Raw genomic sequence first — 16,834 nt, forward strand, 5'->3', positions numbered from 1 at the left:
TTTTATTTCTGCAGTGTCCGTTGTAACTTCTTCTATTTCATTTCTCATTTTATTGATTTGAGGCCTCTCCCTCTTTTTCTTGATGAATCTTGCTAGAGGTTTATCGATTTTATTTATCTTCCCAAAGAACTAGCTTTTAGTTTTATTTATTTTTGCTATTGTTTTCTTTGTTTCTATTTCATTTATTTCTGCTCTGATCTTTATGATTTCTCTGTGTCTACTAACTTTGGGTTTTGTTTGCTCTTCTTTCTCTAGTTTCTTTAGGTGTAAGGTTAGATTGTTTATTTGGGATTTTTCTTGTTTCTTGAGGAAGGATTGTATTGCTATAAACTTCCCTCTTAGAACTGCCTTTGCTGCATCCCATAGGCTTTGGATCATCGTGTTTTCATTGTCATTTGTCTCTAGGTATTTTTTGATTTCCTCTTTGATTTCTTCAGTGATCTGTTGGTTATTTAGTAACGTATTGTTTAGCCTCCATGTGTTTGTGTTTTTTACATTTTTTTCCTGTAATTGATTTCTAATCTCATAGCGTTGTGGTCAGAAAATATGCTTGATATGATTTCAATTTTCTTGAATTTACCAAGGCTTGATTTATTACCCAAAATGCTATCTGTCCTGGAGAATGTTCCATGTGCACTTGAGAAGAATGTGTAATCTGCTGTTTTTGTATGTAATGTCCTGTAGATATCTCTTAAATCAAGCTGATTTATTGTGTCATTTAAAGCTTGTGTTTCCTTATTAATTTTCTTTGTGGATGATCTGTCCATTGGTGTCAGTGGGGTGTTAAACTCCCCCACTATGATTGTGTTACTGTCGATTTTCTCTTTCATAGTTGTTAGCATGTGCCTTATGTATTGAGGTGCTCCTATATTGGGTGCATATATATTTATAATTGTTATCTCTTCTTCTTGGATTGATCCCTTGATTTTTATGTAATGTCCTTTCTTGTCTCTTGTAACATTTTTTATTTTAAAGTCTATTTTATCTGATATGAGTATCGCTACTCCAGCTTTCTTTTGATTTCCATTGCATGGAATATCTTTTTCCATCCCCTCACTTTCCATCTGTATGTGTGCCTAGGTCTGAAATGGGTCTCTTATAGACAGCATATATATGGGTCTTGTTTTTGTATCCATTCAGCCAGTCTGTGTCTTTTGGTTGGTGCATTGAGTCCATTTACATTCAAGGTCATTTTCAATATGTATGTTCCTATTACCATTTTCTTAATTGTTTTATTTAGGTTTTTGTAGGTCCTTTTCTTCTCTTATGTTTCCCGCTTAGAGAAGTTCCTTTAGCATTTGTTGTAGGGCTGGTTTGGTGGTGCTGAATTCTCTTAGCTGTGGCTTGTCTGTAAAGGTTTTGATTTCTCCTTCGAATCTGAATGAGATCCTTGCTGGGTAGAGTATTCTTGGTTGTAGGTTCTTCCTGTCATCACTTTAAATATATCATGCCACTCCCTTGTGGCTTGCAGAGTTTCTGCTGAGAAATCAGCTGTTATCCTTATGGGAGTTCCCTTGTATGTTATTTGTCATTTTTCCCTTGTTGCTTTTAATAACTTTTCTCTGTCTTTAATTTTTGTCAGTTTGACTACTATATGTCTTGGCGTGTTTCTCCTTGGGTTTCTCCTGCCTGGGACTCTCTGCGCTTCCTGGACTTGGGTAGCTATTTCCTTTCCCATGTTAGGGAAGTTTTCAATTATAATCTCTTTTCAGGTCCCTTCTCTCTCTCTCTTCTCCTTCTGGGACTCCTATAATGTGAATGTTGGTGCGTTTAACATTGTCCCAGGGGTCTCTTAGGCTGTCTTCAGTTCTTTTCATTCTTTTTCCTTTATTCTTTTCTGCATCAGTGATTATCACCATTCTGTCTTCCAGGTCACTTATTTGCCCTTCTGCCTCTGTTAACCTGTTATTGGTTCCTTCTAGTGTATTTTTCATTTCAGTTATTGTGTTGCATATCTCTGTTTGTTTGTTCTTTACTTCTTCTAGATCTTTAGTCAACTTTTCTTGCAACTTTTCGATCTTTGCATCCAGTCTTTTTTCAAAGTCCTGGATCATCTTCACCATCATTATTCTGAATTCTTTTTCCGGAAGAGTGCCTATCTCCTCTTCATTTAGTTGTTTTTCTGGTGTTTTATCTTGTCCCTTCATCTGGTACAAAGTCTTTTGCCTTTTCATTTTCTCTGTCTTTCTGTGGCTGTGATTTTCAGTTCCACAAGATGAAATACTGCTGATACTGCTTGATTTTGCTGTCTGCTCTCTTGTGGAGGAAGCTGTCTAGGAGGCTCATGGGTACTTCCTGAGGGGAGGGACTGATGGTGGGTTGGGCTGGGTGGGCTGAGCTCAGTAAAAGTTTAATCCGATTTGGTGGGTGGAGCTCAGTGACACTTAAATCTGCTTGTCTGCCAATGGGTGGGGCTGTGTTCCCACCCTGGTGGTCGTTTGGCCTGAGGCGCTCCAGCACTGGAGCTTACAGGCTCTTTGGTGGAGCTAATGGTGGACTCTGGGAGGGCTCATGCCAGTGAGCACTTCTCAGAACTCCTGCTGCCAGTGCCCCTGTCTCCTTGGTGAGCCACAGCTGCCCGCCACCTCTGCAGGCAACCCTCCAACACCAGCAGGTAGGTGTGGTCAGTCTCCTATGGGGTCACTGCTCCTTCCCCCTGGGTCCTGGTGAGCACACTTTTTTGTGTGCCCTCCAAGAGTGGAGTCTCCATTTCCCCCAATCCTGTGGAGGTCCTGCAATCAAATCCTGCTGGCTTTTAAAGTCTGATTCTCTGGGGATTCCTCCTCCCATTGCTGGACCCCCAGGTTAGGAAGCCTGATGTGGGGCTCAGAACCCTCAGGACTTCTGCAGTATAACTGTTCTCCAGCTTGTGAGTCACCCACCCAGCATTTATGGGATTTGATTTTAACTCAATTGTGCGCCTCCTACCGTCTCATTGCGGCTTCTGCTTTGTCTCTGGATGTGGGCTGGTTTTTTTTTGGTGAGTTCCAGTGTCTTTCTGTGGATGGTTGTTCAGCAGTTTGTTGTAATTCCAGTGCTCTTGCAAGAGGGAGTGAGCGCACGTCCTCCTACTCTGCCATCTTGATTCTTCTCCATCATGTTTTTTTGGACAAGTCTGCCTCACATTTTGAGCATTTTTTCCCCAAGCATCATATGAACATTAGTAAAAAAAATTTTTTTTAAAGCCTTATATTAGCGTTGTCCCAACCAATTAATTATATCCGTGGTTTCTTGCTTTACCTCATGTTGTACTTCTTTCTGGAGAATATAAGTGAATGTTTATTAAGATTGCATACATGAAGAAGCTTTGTGCTGTGTGAAGTGCCTTGTAATCGCTGGCTACTGAGTCAGATTAAACAGGTTGGCCCTGGGAAATTCAACATGTTTCTGCTCATGAGCAAATTATTATGTCCTTAATAGGAGCGTTTTACCACATGCACAGTGCTTCTCATACTGAATGTGTTGTTGTAAGAGCATACTGTGTTGTTCAGCTCTGTGGTCTTGTTTGAGTAAAAGGCCTGACCAGGAGGCAGGGCACATAAACACTTGTTATGTTTTTAATCTTCTTTGGTTCCTCTGTAGGTCTGTTAGGTTACACCCCTTTTATTGAATTAAAGGGGCATGTCTCTGATGGGCAACATCTGCATTTTATTTCTAACAGATAATTGATAGTACTGTTGGTGGAATGATAACCATTTGAGGAGACTGAAAGAGACTTTTAAAACGAAAAGAGTCAACTTACTCATACATGTGATTTTTAAAGGAACAATTCGGTATGATGCAAAAAGCTAACAGGATAGCTTTACAGAGCAGATTAGCTCTGTACGTTTTGAATCGGAAGACATTTAACATTAAAGGAGGATGGAAAAAATCATTAAAATGAAACCAAATGGCTGGGGCAAATTTAATAAATGGTCCAGGCTTTATTCATTCCTGAATTCAACCACCAAGTATTGCATATCTTCTCTATACCAGAAGGTGACTGTTAGAGTGGCGATAAGAAGTCCTCTTAATTGGTGTAATGCCAACTGTGACAGGCACTGTTCTGGACACTTTATGTATAAAAACTCCTCTTGTTAGTCCCACAGCACTCCTGAGTGAGGTCATTATTAGCTCAGATGACATGAGAAAAAATGGACACAGAGTTTAAGTAGTCTGTGGAAGGCCACACAGCAAATGTGTAACAGAGCCAGGCTCTGAATGTGTGTGGCCTGCCTCCGGAGCTCTCTGTATGCTTTAAGAAAGACAGCATTGTAACCACTTCCACCTAGGATTTAGTGAAGGAAAAAAGTACCATTCCTTTGCATTTTAGTACTGTGGTTTCCATAAACTAGAATAATTGTGCAGACAAAGGAAGTCACACATCAAATGCTATATTTTTCAATAATATATATTTTAATCGCTCAATTCTTTTTATCAGCTCAGTTCTTGGGGGGCTCAAGTCTATTGGTTTTTCCTTGTGTTGGTCTCTTCTTTCTTGGATTTATTCATTGATCCATTCATTTACTTGCTTACTTGACTTTTACTTATTTACTCAGATTCATCTGGAATCACTTCCCCGGCGGGAGACCTGCGTGACCCACTCTTTTTACAGAATTCCACAGCCAGGCCTCTCGTCCCACCCAGGCCTTCATGTCCCAGCCCAGGAAGCACAGCCTCTGCTGGGTCTGTTGTTCCTCTAGCAGACTGCAGCACTGTTTTATGCTGCTAATACATAGTGCAAGGTTTCTTGTTCATATCTGTGTGGAGTGTCTTTCATTTTAGGTTTATTTAGGGGACCAAATTGATTTTATTAATGATATTTAATGCTGTTGACAAACATCATATTGAAAATTTGTACTTTAGCAAATATTTTGTCAGTTAGGTTGCAAATGTGAATTGTGTAGGAGGGAAAGAGCACACAGTTTGTAACAGCAGAGGCTAAGCTCCTTGTGTCTTGCGGATTGCCCGTACCAGTGGTGTGCTGGTAAAGCCAGCTCTCTAACCAAGACGAGGCCTTATCTGTAGCGTTTCCCAGTTCTGTGGCTTGCAGACTCCTGCTACGGACACTCACCACCTAAGACATCAAGGAGCCAAACAGAGTGGCAGCAGCACTGGTGTCGTCAAAGATGAGGAGATGGTAACCGCCTACAGCACTGAGAGCTTGACGGCCACTTGCCCGAGTTTGTTCTCAGTTCCTTACGTGTGTTGCTGCACTGAACCCTCGTATTCTTCATGGCGTGGGTACTGCAGTGTCCAGAGTCTGCACCTGGGAGACTGGGGCACAGAGAATTAGGTAACTTGCCTAAAGGTGTACAGTTAGTGAATGTTGGAGAGGAGGTTCAACCCAGGCAGGTGATCCACAGTCAGGTTCTTTGTTGCTTTACCTTTAAGTGACTCCAGGCCTGCCATGAACGTGAATGATATTAGGGTGTCCTCCAGACGCCACCATATCTAATCACAGTGACGATGTTGTAGAAATAGGCACAAGGAAACATTCTGAAGCATCACTAAGTATTCTTGGATGCCAATAAGTAGGGGTGCCATTTTATAAGATTATAAGTGGTAGTGTTTTTACCACGTGGTAGGAATATGCTCGGTTATGTTCCTGTTTCCAGGTCATCTTTCTTCTGTCTTCTGTGCCTTTTCCGTATCCTAGAGCCTGAGGTTAATGCACAGTCAAGATAAGTGGCAGCTGCCTCTCGCAGCCGACTCTCCTGGCTGGACAGTGAACCCAAGATTAATTACTCAGTTGTCATAGACAGATAATTCACTCAAAATCAACCTAGGCGCACAACATAGTTTTCTACCTTCATTAATAATTTGCAGTAGGATGAATAAGGTAAAATCATTCGCTAATAATGTTACATTATATTATTGAACTTTAAAGTTCATTTAGAAAACGAGGACTAAAGTAGCTATAAAATTTGCCAAAACTAATTATTTTTTTGCCGTAAAGTTAAAATTCATGTTACCTCCCTACACTGATTACAAGATAAAATAAAAATAAATGAAATTTAATAATTTATATATTCACAAACATTACAAATTGATTTAAAAACTATAAATGTTTATAAATAAAAATAATAAATAAAAAGGTAATTTATTGTGATTGGAGGTCATACACTTATCAAGCGATAAGAATGCCTGCCAGCATTTCTGTGAGAGTCCCATGGAGCCCTGAGAGCGCCGCACGCCGCGTGGGACGTGCCCTCTCGTGTTCGTGACGGTACTAGCGGCCGTCTTCTGCTGCCTGATGCACCAGCACCTGCCCTGTAGCATTTCACAGAATAGCAGGTACTACCGAATCACAGTAAATACCGAGTAGATCCTGCTGACTGTTCCCCTTCCTGCCAGAACCTCCCGTGTCATCTCGAGTGGAAGGCAAGTGGCAGTCGGCTGGGGGTGGGAGGAACACGTGGGAACGCCTCTTAGGTAAATGATATTAGAGAGACCGCATTTTCTCCATTGTTCGTGCACGGATGGAGCTCTCGTGCAGGTCATGCGTCAGGTGGTTGTGCCTTGTCCAGCGGGCGGAGTCCCCGTGCCAGAGTGGGCCTTCTACAAGGAGGGAGAGGTGACAGTGGTGTCCAGCCTGCACTTGTAAGCCTGACGCAGGCTTTTCCTCCGCCCTGCTGGGAGGATGGCTTTGCAGTGTACGTTCATTTCCATTGCACCACCAAGCATTTGCTGCTTGTGGCAAAGTACTTGGAATGGTTGGTGAATTCATTGATTATTTACACATATTTCTTTCACGAAAAGGTAAAAAGCCCAAATTGCTGATCTTTTCTAATGACAGATGACAATGTTTTGTTACTTAGAAGACATATTCAAAGAAATAAACATTTAATCTGAACTTTCAAATTGCAAGTAACATTAACACTGAATAAGAAGATAATTGCTTTTCCAAATAAACTCATGCCATGAAAAGAGTACTTTGAAAAACAGATGTTTTCATCATCACCATGTGACATTTTTCAGTGAAATTTATGGTAGCAAACTTTAAAAAAAAAAAAAAACTACTGCGGTTTATAAATATACAATGACTTGCACGTGTTTCGAGCATACAATTTGACAGGTGTATATACACGCACCCCAGTGAAAGCATCACCGCATCAAGATAACCGATGTACCCATCACCCCCACAAGTTTCTGTGGCCCCTCTGTGACCCCTCGCATGGGACCCTCCCCATCTTCTTCCCCCAGTGTCAGGTGACCACTGGTCTACTTTCTATAACTTACTTTGCATTTTCTAGAACTAGCTTGTATAGTCGGAATCATGATATCTGTGTTCCTTTTTGTCTGGCTTCTTTTACTAAGCACAGTTATCTAGAGATTTAGCCATGATATTGCATGTGTAAATAGTTCCTTCTTTTTTATTACTGAGTATTCCACTGCATGGATATACTATGAGCTGTTTAGTCACTTGTTGATGGGCATTTGAGTCATTTCGTTTTGTGCTGTTACAAATAAAGGTGCGCAAGTCTTTGTGTGGTCATAGGCTTTCATTTCCCTTGAGTAAATCCCTAGGATTTACTGGTGGGTTATTTAAGAAACTGCCAAACCGTCTTACAAAGTGGTTGTACATTCCCGACCTCATTGTGTGTGTTCCATTGTCTCCACACCTGCCATCTCCATGTCTTGTTTAGTGAACTGTCGTCTCAAATCGTTTGCCTATTTTTTGTTTGTGATTGTTCTTTTTTATTACTGAGTTTTGATAGTTCTTTTACATATTCTAGATACAAGTCATCTATCAGATTGCTTATTTGCAAGTATTTGCTCCCAGTGTTTGACTGGTCTTGTCATTCTCTTAACAGTTTCTTTCTAAGAGCAGTTCTTAATTTTGAAGAAGGCTAATTTATGAGTTTTTCTTTGTATGATCATGCTGTCAACATTGTATTACAGAAATATTTGCCCAAACAAAGACTGCAAAGATTTTCTCCTGTGTTGTCTCTAGACGTTTTATAGTTTCCCGTTTTGAGTAAATTTTGAGTAAATTCTTGTGTATGGTACAAGGTAAGGATCAACATTTGTTTGTTGGTTTGGCACATGGGCACCCAGCTGGTCCAGCGCCCTTTGCTGGGCAGACTCTTCTTTCCCCGCTATCTGGTCGCTGCACCCCTGTGGAAAACCAGCGGACCACGTACATTTAGGGTGTGATGCTCTCCGGGTGAGCAGACCCCGTTAGCATTTGAAAAGATCTTCTTGATATATTCTGTATACAAATCCTTTGTTAGAGAAGTGACTTGCAAATATATTCTCCCAGTCCATAGCTTGTCTTTTTATCTTCTTAACAGGGTCTTTCACAGAGCAAAATTTTTTCATTTTAAGGAAGTTCAGTGTATTGATTTTTTTTTCTTTTATGTGTTGTGCTTTTAGAGTCCTGTAAGAATTCTTCACCTCACCCTAGGTTATGAATATTTTCTGCTATGTTTTCCTCTAAAATTTTATAATTTTACATTTAAATCTGTGAAAAAAAAAAGCTCTTCTTCATCCCTGGTAATAGTCTTTGCTCTGAAATCTATTTTATTTGGTATTAGCTCAGCCATTCCCACTTTCTCTAGACTGGTGCTAAACGTGAAATATCTTTTCCAGCCTTTCACTCTTCTCCTATTTGACTATATTTAAAGTAGAATTCTTATAAACAGCATGAGTTGGGGTTTTGCTTTTCTGTTCAATCAGATACGCTTTGCCTTTCATGGGGATATTTAGACCAGGCACATTTTCTGTTTAGGTATGAACCCGTCATCTTGTTATTCGTCTTGTTTTTTTTCCATCTGTTTTTTATTTCCTTTTCCCTCTCCATCTTCAAAAGTTGAAGTCTTTACTTTATTTTATGAAACAACTTTTAACTTATTAGAATCGTCCCCATGAAGAATTTCATTGGGTGTCATTGGTTTGAACCTGATTGATAATACATAAAGATGCCGCTGATTAGTTTGCAAGATTAACTGATTTATGTCAGGGAAAAGTACCTGAATTTCAGTCAAAAATGTTAGTCATTAGGGAGCAAAACTGTAAGTGTGACGTTTAAGAACGGTCAGTGCTACCTTTATTCCATTCAGATCCACATACTTGTTGACATATTTTTCTCCAGTAGTACAGCTGTTTCTAAGTATGAAAGTAAACTAAACTGAAACAGACTTTAACGCCACCATCTCACAAAGTAATAAAGAAAAAAGCTTGACAATTGATAACATAATTACAGTGCTTCATTTCAAAATATATAATTGTTTACTGTGAATAAAAAGAGTCCTGTTTACTAAGAAAATAAAATTAACTATTTTAAAAATATGTACTTTTTATTTGTATCTTTTAAAATTTCTATTTTAATTTATGCTTCATAACAGAAACAACATACTAGCACAGTGCGTGTGCACATAACTGCTGAAGGAGTATATATTTATTATGCATGCATCTTTAAGTTTATTTTACCAAGAAAGAACTTTACAATCAAACATTTTTCGAACTCCCTGGACTAGAGGACTTTGAGAGCACCAAGAATTAAGCTAAATGTTTTTTAAAGGAAACATAGAAAAAAAAATCTTAACTCTTCTCGTTTAGTCTGTCTCAGCCCGTTTCGGCTGCTGTAACAAAATACCGTGGGCTAGGTGGCTTATAAACAACAGACATTTATTTCTCACAGTTCTGGAGGCTGGGAGTCCAAGAATAAGGTACCAAGTGATCTCTCTACCCAGAGATAATGCCTGGCAAAAAGACATTTTGTTACAGAATTTAATAAGCCTTTTAAAATGGAGATACAATTAAAAAAAAAAAAACTATCTGTATCTTCAAAGTCACATGTGTGGGTATCTTCAGTGTATATGGAAATATATAGAGAGTAATGGTAGTTAATGGAAAGTAACAGACAGTAATAGTAGTTAATAGAGAGTAAAAGTGAATCCAATTATAGTTCTCATTTTTTTATACCGAATCCTGAACTTAAATGACAAAACCACTTTGAACGTTTTTTAATTTATTTTGTGTGTGTTGGGTTTGCTCTACAGATGTATCATAGAATTCGCCATTCGGAGTGCATTTACCGGGTCACCATGGAGAAGCTGTCCTATCACAGCATCTGTACCGCAGAGGAGTGGCAAAGCCTCATGCATTTCAGCCTTCCAGTCCGTCTCTGCAAAGAAATCGAATTGTGAGAGTTTCATCTTGTCAGTTTCTTCAGGAACAGATTTTCAATTTGATTAAACTTAAAGTGAAACAGGTTCTAGAATTTTAAATATCATATTACATATGTGGTTTCTTGTGTTGCATTTTCCCCTTGGAAGGAGGGAAAGGCCAAATCTCTCTATCCTTAAAAAAAAGTCTGAACACCATTTTGAAGTGAGTTAACCTAAAGGTTAGCTTTTCTTGTTAGTCTTTTGCACACTTTACACTATGTAATATTTAACATTCGAAATGGCATTTAATATCAGATAGTTGAAAGTTTTTTTCTCCATATAATTTTAAATTTACAAATTTGAGAATTTAGTAATAAATAGTTCAACTTTCTCACTTTGTTTCTAATCCTATGCTAATATATTTGTTATTGGTGGTAGGACCTGCCCACTAGAAGTGCAAGCCAACACTATGTAACTGCATAAAAAATCTTCAAAAGTGATCCAAAGCTGATATTTATTTATAATTGGAAATATAGTATTGTTAACTTAATTGAACAAGGAGGCCATTAGACTGATGTGACTTTAATGCCCTAGTGGCCTAGTAAACAAACCAGAATTTAAACCTGTAAATGCCTCAAGGTCACAAGATGGCAATGCTAAGGTCAGTCCGTTCTGAACAGCCGACTAGGCTTTAAGCTGTAGCCAATCAAATAATTTCTTTTCTTTGCATCTTCTTTATAGATGTGTTTCCATGGCTCCTGTCAGCAAAGTACTCCTAACCACTTTAACTTGGTGCTGCCTTATTCACATGGATTTTTGCTCAAATAAACTCTTAAGATTTTTAATATGCCTCAGTTTATCTTTTAACTGTATATGTATTATATAGTGTCTACACACACACACATATATATAGTATATATTTTTGTGATACAATAAAAAATATGTGACTATGGGCTCTGTAGCTCATTCCCAGCACAGAGCTTCTTTTACCCTTATAACTGCCTGAGTGATTTGGGTGAGAGAGGTATCTTTTGTTATTCATATTAAACCTCTTTCAGCCACCCTGAGTCTTTGCTAATGAATGACTCTGGGAGGAGGGGGGCTCCTTGCCAGAGAAACCAACCTGTGATAAGAGGTTTGCAAGCTCAGCCCCACCCTTGGACTGCTTTTCAGGGAGAGGGACTGGGGGATAAGCTCATCATGAGTGACCGGTCATCACCCGTGTGCTGGAGCCTCCAGCACCCTAACCGCGGGGCTCGGCGAGTTTCCCGGTGGGTGAAGGCTCAGGGGCTAGGTAGGGGTGTCCCCGGAGAGGCATGGGCGCGCCGCAGCCCTCCCCACTGCCTTGCTCTGTGCATCGGTTCCACGTGGCCGTTCCTGCCTTGTGTCCCTAATAACACACGGGTAATAGGAAGTGAAGTTTTGCTGCGTTCTGGAGCTGTGCTAGTGCCTCATCTGACCTGGGCGGGGGGGGAACAGCCCGCTGATCAGAGGTGTAGGTGGCCTGGACTTGTGACTGACCTCTGAAGCGGAGGCGGTCTGTGGGCCCGAGCCCCTAACCTGTGGGTCTGCGTTGACTCCAGGTAGTGACAGACCTGAGTTGAATGGAATTGTAGGAAATCAGTTGGTGTCTGCAGAGAACTGGAGAACTGCTTGGTGTGGAAAACTCATACATTTGGTGTCAGAAGTGTTGTGCTAGAAGAAAATGGTTTCTTTTAATGCTTTACCGTTCTGTTTATTTGGGTTAAATGTTTGTAACTAAATTAGCATATGAAAAAATGGGTCATACCTTTGGATGTCAATATTTATGAAAATTTTCTCTGAATTAAAATAGGAAATAGACTAATTTTCAACCAACTCTAAAAATACTCCAGATAAGATCGCCCCCACCCCCCGCATCTATGACTTGTGTAATGTATACGTAGTGTTCATGATATAATTATTTTGTACTTTTTCAGTGCTCTGACAACAGCCACGCATTCCTTTTCTACAGATTGCTTAATAGAGAACTAAGCAATGGCTTAAATCTTGGACTCAGCTCCTGAGGGAATGTGTGGAATTTCCTCCTGGAAACCTTTGAGCACAACAGAGATGTGACTGAGAAGGGCAGGAAGAGGGGGCTGTACTCCCCGTGTTTTGTTGTCGTTTCTTGATAGACAGAAAGTTAAATTACTCTCTTTACTTGTTATTGTGTTTATCCTAATTACTCATGAACGGTGCTTTCTGTTTGCTTCAGGTTCCACTTTGACATTGGTCCCTTTGAAAACATGTGGCCTGGAATTTTCGTCTACATGGTCCACCGGTCCTGTGGGACAGCCTGGTATGCGTGACCTACACACTTCCTTTAAAATACTCCTCCCCTACCTAAATGCCATGCCACTTTCTTGGTTGATAATTACCTTAAAATATGCCATATAGAAATTGTTTTCCTAAATATTTAAATTTAAAAAGGCTAAGATAATTAGACAAACGTTGCAGCCTTTTTAGATTCCCCCAGAGGCTGCCCCTTGGTTAACAACCGGGTCTAACCAGCTGATCATAAGAATATAGGTGCAGCTGAAAGAGATGGGGGTGACTTCTCCACAGCATTGCATACTGTTCTGAGGTGTGTTTTGGAATGTACCTATACGTTTAACATCGACTTTCACCTTTAACTTCAACATATCAGTGTGAAAGAAACAGGTCTCCTCATTCGAAGTCTCTCCTTTGTTGGTAACAAAGTTACTTGAAGTTCCCTTGCCTTTTCCTTGCAAATCTCCCTCCTCTCCTTGTGGCCTGTCCCAGAGGCCTTTCATGACTTTATATCTGTTTTTTTATTTGTTTGTTTGTTTACAGCTTAAATACATACTTAAAGTGCAAGCAATAATTTCCTTTTTTTCTTTTTTTACTAATTTAGTCCTTAAGTGGCTTATGGAGGCTCTTAGTTTCTCTAGAACTAAATTCTCCCTCCTTTCCTATTGAATGCTGTGTTTTCTCTTATTTCCATCAGCGACTTTTATAAATTAGAAAAGGGATGCACGCAGCCTAACTAACGCCACTTGTTTCTTAGACAGCAGTTGAGAGTTTGACCAGTTGAAACTCTTAAAGTGGCATACCTTCAGGGACACTTGAAAATGTTCAGTGGAGAGAAATAAAGGTTGTATATGTTTAGAGGGTTTATGTACTCTCATCTCTTTGTATTTCAGGGAGCCCTGTTTCTTGTTGATATGCTTCTGTCTTAAGCGGCCTTAAATCCACTGAGGGAGTTGGTGGGGCTTTAAATAAGTCTACATATGTGATAATACAAAAATTTATAACCATATTGTACAATAAAAATGTATGTCATATTCTTCCATTACTGTGTCGAGATTCGGATGTGGTCATTTGCCACCACTTAATAATTTGAGTGTGCTGTAATAATTTGGCTTCCTTTAGAAATGGTAATAACTCACCTAGAAAATTCTTAGGGTGTGCCTGTACGCAGTTTGTGCGTCTGAATATGCTTTTTGGAAGAACTTAGCTGAAAATAGCCTTGAACAGGATGATGATAGGTTGCCGTCTGTTGAGCACGATGGGATGCAGGAGGAGGCGACGGGAGTCGGTGGTGGGTGAGGGCAAGCTGAGGCTGGGACTTGCTGCCTGGTGGGCCTGTTACTGTATCCGAACCGAAGCCATTAAAGAGCCTTCCCCTCTCCCGTGGCTGGGGAAACAAAAGGGGGGTGGGAGTGAGGCCCCCGCGCTCCTGCATCCAGTCCCTGGGGAGATCTTCACCCGTGCAAGCGTGTACGGGTACAGACGTGCACATCTAAACCAGAGTGGTCTCCTGGAATGTAGTGCTTCTTTACCAGTTTCTGTCATGATGCTTTCTTTTCCACACAGCTTTGAGCTTGAAAAGTTGTGTCGTTTTATCATGTCTGTGAAGAAAAACTACCGTCGGGTTCCTTACCACAACTGGAAGCACGCGGTCACGGTGGCCCACTGCATGTACGCCATCCTCCAGAGCAACCACGGGCTCTTCACCGACCTGGAGGTGTGTGTGCCCGCGCTCTCCTCTTCCCGCTTCAGGTGGCCTGCGTGGCTTTAAGTCCTGGAGCACGTTTATGATGTAGTTACGTGATGTGTCATTCTGTGACAGATTTCGGTTCACTAAATTCACAGAGGCTCAGTTTTTGAATTGCTATTCCCAAGCAATTTTCCTATTATTTTGTATAAGGCACGTCCATATAGAAATTCCAGTGTCACCAAAACATCCCTCAACGAAAACACTTATTTTTGTAGTCTTTCTTCCCCATTAAAGCTGATGTCTTCTGAAAGGATGTAAACAAAGTGAATTGTTCTCTTTGCTCTTTTACCCTGGGTCATGGAGACATATCCTACCCATTTGAGAACCCAGAGCATTAAATGCAGTTAAAGCATAAATGCTTATTTGACCTACTCTAGCACAAGCGAACAGGGGCTCTGCAATGTTTCCAGACTTTACGAACTTGGAGTTGGTGACACAGTCAGAGGAGATTTGGGGACGGCTTGGCCGTTCATGCACTGCCGTCCAGCCCCTTCCTCGGACACCAGGCCCAGTGCTTGGTGATGGGAGTGCCTTCGACCCAGCTGTGCTGGTCCAGGCAGAACTGTCCTGATGGCCACGCCGTCCTCCCTCCACAGGGCCCAACAGCCCCTGTGGAAGCCCTAACTCGAACCCCCACCCCACCCCCGCTTCAGGACATGTGACCCTGCAGAGGAAGGGAGCTGCCATCTCTGTGGTGAAGAAATTGTGCTTCTCCCAAGGTCACATCCACACTAGAATCCAATGCTCCTGAGGTCCAGTCCTGTCCTGTCCATCCTGTCAGACCAGGCTCACAATTTGGGCGGGAAACTTGAAAGATGCATTTTAGAAAAAAATGCTGTTTTAAAGAAAGAGTCAAAATGTTCTTTTTGTTAGTAATCTTTAGATGGAGCTTAGCCAGATAAATACTTTATTATTTATTACACACACACACACACACACACACACACAAAAGATGACTTTTTTCATATAAATTTTTCTAAACAATTTTCCATTTCAATCCCATATTTTTGAGAATTTTGGTATTTCTCCACTCAGCTTCTTTTAAGAAAGCAATTTCATTATCTTTTCTGAAAAAAAATAGCCTGTAAGCTTGAGAACTATAGAAATTATACTTCTGAATTACATTAAAATTTATATCCAAAAATGAAAAATTGTAAGATAAGTGAGAAAAATTTTGTTATTAATATTGACTTTCATTTAAGTTCCTAGAATTATATCATTTAAGAATTATGTCATTTAAGTTTCAAGAATTATATCATTATGTTTCTCCAGAAACTTAGGCCTTTGGGCTAAAAATAATCCCAAAATAACACATAAATATTTAAAATATATTTTATAAGGAAGATATTTAATCTCTAGTAGAGCTTTAGATATATTTGTTTGGTCTTCTTAAAGGAAAATGTTAACAAAGATAGTTCTCTGTAAGTTATTTTCAGATGCTTGACTCTGGCATACATTTAACAAAACTACTGAACATCAATAAAAATCATATCGGTTAAAAAAATTAGAAAACTTTGACCATCGTGCAAGATTGAAAACCTCGAAATGTCTCACCAGATTCATATGGCTGACACCACAGCATGAAATGCGGGAACAGCCCCCATCAAAATGACCCCCCAGAGCACAGACAATTGTGTATGTTGTCCTGAGAGCTCCCAACACGCAGGATTGGTCCCTGCGGACCTCGTCAGGTGCGGGGTGCTGGTGGCCTGGGAGACCTCCCTGCCCCTCAGGTAGCAGGAGAAGCCAGTGCTGCCCAGTGAGGGGGAGGGAGGAGCGGGGCACAGACGTAGGTGCTCCCGTCAGCACCTGGCTCAGGGGCTCTGGCTTCACGCCCTCCTCGGGCGACTCCCCGGGCCACTCCCAGGGCTCCTGGTCTCAGAGGACCCCGCCCTCGCCGTTCTCCTCCCCTCCTCCATGAGCTCGCTCCCTCTGCTGGGTGCTCCACAGGCCTCCGCTCCTCCCCCTCCCCCCCGCCCCCCGCACAGGTCACGCTCTGTATCCTCCATCCACTCAGTACCACCCGCTCCCCCCCGCCCCCACCCCCGGTCTCTGGGCTCCTCCTTGCTGCAGGCCGTGGGGGAGCTCTGTGCTGGCTGCCTCCAGCCCCTCTCCTCCCTTCTTCTCTGAAACCAGCTCTGATCACACCCCAGAAAATGCGCTGGTCCAGGCGCCTCGCGGGTCCCAGGGTCAGGGCTCAGGTTCCTCTGTTCTCGCATGGCCACCAGGACCCCCAGCGCCCTTGGTTTCCTGAGCCCTCCTCCAGCCCGCTCCCCCTTTACCTTTTCCCTCTCAGTGAGGACAGTCCTGCCGTGTCCACGGCGGACCACCTGGCACGCGTGCGTGCCCCCTCCACTCCCCCCATCCTGCCCTCCTTTCCTTTCACGCCCAGCCCGCCAGAAAGCCCTGTCGACCCTGCCGACCCTGCCTGCAGAATCATCCAGACTTGAATCATGTCTCAGGGCCTCCATTGCTGTCATCCTGGCCTACGCTTCTCCTCTATTTTTCCTGAATCACCACGAGAGCCTCCTCACTGGTCTCTTAGCCTCCTGAAGTCTGCTCTCAATACTGTGGCCATCGCAGGATGTTTAAAAAAATGTCAGCTAGGTGATGTCACTGCTCTGCGAGAAACCCCGTCATGGTCCCTGGTTCACACATGATGTAAGAGCGCCACCCTCCCCTCCCCTGCCCTTCCTCT

At 41.7% G+C, this 16,834-nt stretch overlaps 1 protein-coding gene across 2 annotated transcripts in view; it reads left to right on the forward strand.

The window, feature by feature from the left end:
- PDE10A (phosphodiesterase 10A) overlaps positions 1-16,834 on the forward strand; it is a 294,827-nt gene that overhangs the window by 236,515 nt on the left and 41,478 nt on the right. For both annotated transcript variants that reach the window (XM_057740083.1, XM_057740084.1), the window contains exons 14-16: positions 9,987-10,129; positions 12,331-12,414; positions 13,953-14,103. In XM_057740083.1, coding sequence (XP_057596066.1) covers positions 9,987-10,129; positions 12,331-12,414; positions 13,953-14,103 — 378 coding nt within the window. The remainder of the gene's footprint in view (positions 1-9,986; positions 10,130-12,330; positions 12,415-13,952; positions 14,104-16,834) is intronic.

Source organism: Hippopotamus amphibius, chromosome 6 (assembly GCF_030028045.1).
Source record: "Hippopotamus amphibius kiboko isolate mHipAmp2 chromosome 6, mHipAmp2.hap2, whole genome shotgun sequence".
Taxonomy (NCBI): Eukaryota; Metazoa; Chordata; class Mammalia; order Artiodactyla; family Hippopotamidae; genus Hippopotamus; species Hippopotamus amphibius.